Source organism: Octopus bimaculoides, chromosome 26, assembly GCF_001194135.2.
Source record: "Octopus bimaculoides isolate UCB-OBI-ISO-001 chromosome 26, ASM119413v2, whole genome shotgun sequence".
In the NCBI taxonomy this organism is placed as follows: Eukaryota; Metazoa; Mollusca; class Cephalopoda; order Octopoda; family Octopodidae; genus Octopus; species Octopus bimaculoides.
In genome coordinates, this window is record NC_069006.1 from 21,613,303 (window position 1) to 21,616,603 (window position 3,301).

Sequence of the window (3,301 nt, forward strand, 5' to 3'; positions counted from 1 at the left end):
ATTCAGTATTTGAATGTTCGGTCCCACTCAAATCAGTGGCTGGGTTTTGATTTTGGGGGTCAGAATCTCCTTCCTGAAATGAATAATCATCATGCAATGAAGCAACAATACATGCAGCGTGCAAATTTGTGATGTATACAAGATGTGCATATATGTGCATGTGTGTGTGTGTGTGTATATATACATATATATATATATATATGTACAAGTGGGTGCTGAAAAGTTCGTGGCTTTGAGTAAGAGAAAATAAAGGAGGATCAGTTAATTATGATTTTATTCAACATATTCCCCTCTCAGATTCACACACCTATTGCAGAGGTCCTTCAGTTTTTCTAAGCCCTGTAAAAGAGCTCGGAAGGTTGGGCCTCCAACCAGGCTTTTCCCGATACCCTTAAAGCCAGGAAGTTTTCAGCACCTTCTCATGTATGAGTATGTATGCATGTATATGTGTGCATATATATATAGTGTATGAAGAGAACAAGTAATGGTAGTAGAATAAAAGGAAGCTGGTAACAAGAACAAAGATGGGATGTAACATGTGTGAAAATTTTAATGAGATGCTTCATGGAAAACAGACCTTAAACAAAGATGATGATGGTCCCAAGAAACCATTAAGATTGCTTAGAACTCTGCATTGGGAGTTCCAGGTGCTTTTCAATACCTAAGCAGGAGGGATCATCAGGGAAGACTTTATAGCATTAAATTACAGAGAACTCGTGTCAAGAGTTGGATAAAGAGATAACAAACGAACAGGAAGAAGGAATTACTTGGTCCTAGGCAGGAGCACTTGAGACACAGGAGCTAAATTAACTCGTTTTTTTTTATAGTGGAGTACCTTTTTGGAATTCTCCACATCTCATACGATGCACTGTGCATGTTTGTGAAGGTGCATGGCTCGGTGGTTAGAGCGTCAGGCTCACAATCATAAGGTAGTGAGTTTGATTCCCAGACCGGGCTGTGTTGTGTTCTTGGACATAACATACTGCTCAAAGACACAATGTGCCACTCAAGGACACAATGTGCCACTCGAGGACACAACATGCCACTCAAGGACACAGAAGTATGGTGTAGGCATCTGCCTGACCAGTTCCCATCAAACCATCCAACCCATGCCAGCATAGAAGGAGGACGTTAAACGATGATTATGATGATGATTGTAGGGCGGGTTTAAGAGGCATGATCTGGCTAGTGCGAACATAAAACAGGAAGGATATTTGAACCGCATACGACCGGTTTAAACGCTAAAGGGTTAATACTTTTTACTGTGCAAGGTACAGGGTCCAACAGCCGCAGGAATTTGTAATTGCTGCTTGTAAATTAGTGCAGATTATAAGAGGTTTTTGACCATCAATGTCCAAGAGGTCGGCATTGAACCAGTACAAAGAAAACGAATGCCAAAGAGGATGAGGCTCTAAAGAAAAGATGAGGGGAAGAGAGAGAGAGAGAGAGGCAGACAGAGAGGCAAACAGACTGACAGACAGACATACAGGTAGGTGGGTAGGCAGGCAAAGAAATGCAGAGAGAGAGAGGGGAGGGGGAGATTGTGTGTGTGTGTGTGTGTGTGTGTGTGTGTGCTTGTGTGGAGTAGGGAAAGAGGTAGGTGGAGTATATAACGAGTAATAGTAGACTGAACAAACCATGACTCCGAAAGCAGCTGGTCCAGCATTGGTCTGCGACCTCATGGTCGGAGGTACCATCTCAGGGGTGAGCTGCTGGGGTAGGGTTGCTCCTTTCTTCTTTTCGCCCATCAGATACATCGCTAATGCAAACTGCTCTGCATTCAGCTTACCAGTACTTTTTATATCACATAATGACCTGCAATAAGAAGGTGAAGTAAAAAGGGGATCATATAATTCATTGAGGTGAGGGAACAAACCACAAGCAGGTGTATTAGTTTGGTTAGTCTGATGCCCAGAAAAATTAGAAAAAGACCTTGATGTTTCGAGTCTATGCTCTCCGACAGAAAGGGATGAGAGAAAATAAAACGGAGCGAGAAAAAAATGTGTTGGGATTAATGGATCCTCGCACACACACACACACACACACACACATATATATATATACGTAACATATGGTATAATTATAAACAGGGCAAATCTTAGCTAGAAGCAGCAGCCAAATCTCTCAATAACCACAACCCCTTGTCATCAAATGTCCAATGCTAGCCAGGATTACATTAAACCTAAAATCTGCTCAAACCAGGTTGCCCTGGGCTAAACAACAATAAACGAAATTTATGCATTGAGAAGAATTCTTGCTTTAGATAATAGATGTTAACAATCACCAAGTCATTTCCTGTTGTATGGGGACCAGCATGTCAAAGAGTAGACCCAAAATTTCCTCTCTCTGTAGAACTTGTGATAGAACTTCCATCATCCCACTACCACTTTGCCATCACCCCTTCCTTCCTTATTCATCTATCACACCTTCGTCCCTCATTCATATGTTGTGACGGAGAAAAACACAAGAGTATTATTATAGTAGACTAGCTGGCTCTGTACCATCGAAAATGACAGCTAATTATAGTACTTTATATATAAATACGATATAAAATAAGGTACATAATAATCTCAGGTACAAATGTTCACATACCTCCCTTGCACATGCACACACACACACACACACAGATACATACATAGAGTTGAAACACTGTTTGATTTTTCTTTTCAGTGTTAAATATTCACCATCCCACTTCCAATGCATATACACACACACACACACACACACACACACAAACATTCACATACCTCCCTTTTACATACACACACATATACTCACACGCTGTTTGGTTATTTTGCTGTCACCCCTTCTTTTCTCATTCATATGTTGTGACGGAGGAAAACACAAGAGTATTATTATAGTAGATAATAATGATAAAGAATGATGATGTGATGGGCCCACATTAAGAAGAAACTGAGGCTAGATATGTGTCATATGCTTTGAATACACACAAATACACACACAGAGGCATGTGTGTGTGTGTGGATATACAAGTCCTGACGTGTACTATACTGAATAGATAAGAACTATAGAGACTAGTATGATATATCAAAACATAATACATATAGTGATAGAAGGTCAGACATCGAATCGATGTGTAGTGTTTGGAGTTATATAGATGAAGAGGTAGACATCAACAGCGAATGGAAGAATGTAAAGGAAGTATAGCAGAATGTAGCCAAAGGCATTCTAGGTAAAGAAATATAAAAAGGAAATGGGATTTCAGATGAAACATAGAATGTAATTGAAGCATGAAAGGAATAGAAATGAATTGTTTAAAGTTGGAGTGAGAGAATAAGGT

The 3,301-nt window shown here is 40.0% G+C and overlaps 1 protein-coding gene across 1 annotated transcript in view; it reads right to left on the minus strand.

Annotated features, from left to right (window-relative positions):
* The window catches only part of LOC106880671 (epidermal growth factor receptor substrate 15-like 1), a gene marked incomplete at both ends in the record, with an annotated part of 32,953 nt that overhangs the window by 18,540 nt on the left and 11,112 nt on the right, over positions 1-3,301 (minus strand). Inside the window, 2 exons of the mRNA XM_052976928.1 lie at positions 2-73; positions 1,638-2,090. Of these exons, the coding sequence (XP_052832888.1) occupies positions 2-73; positions 1,638-2,090 (525 nt within the window). The remainder of the gene's footprint in view (position 1; positions 74-1,637; positions 2,091-3,301) is intronic.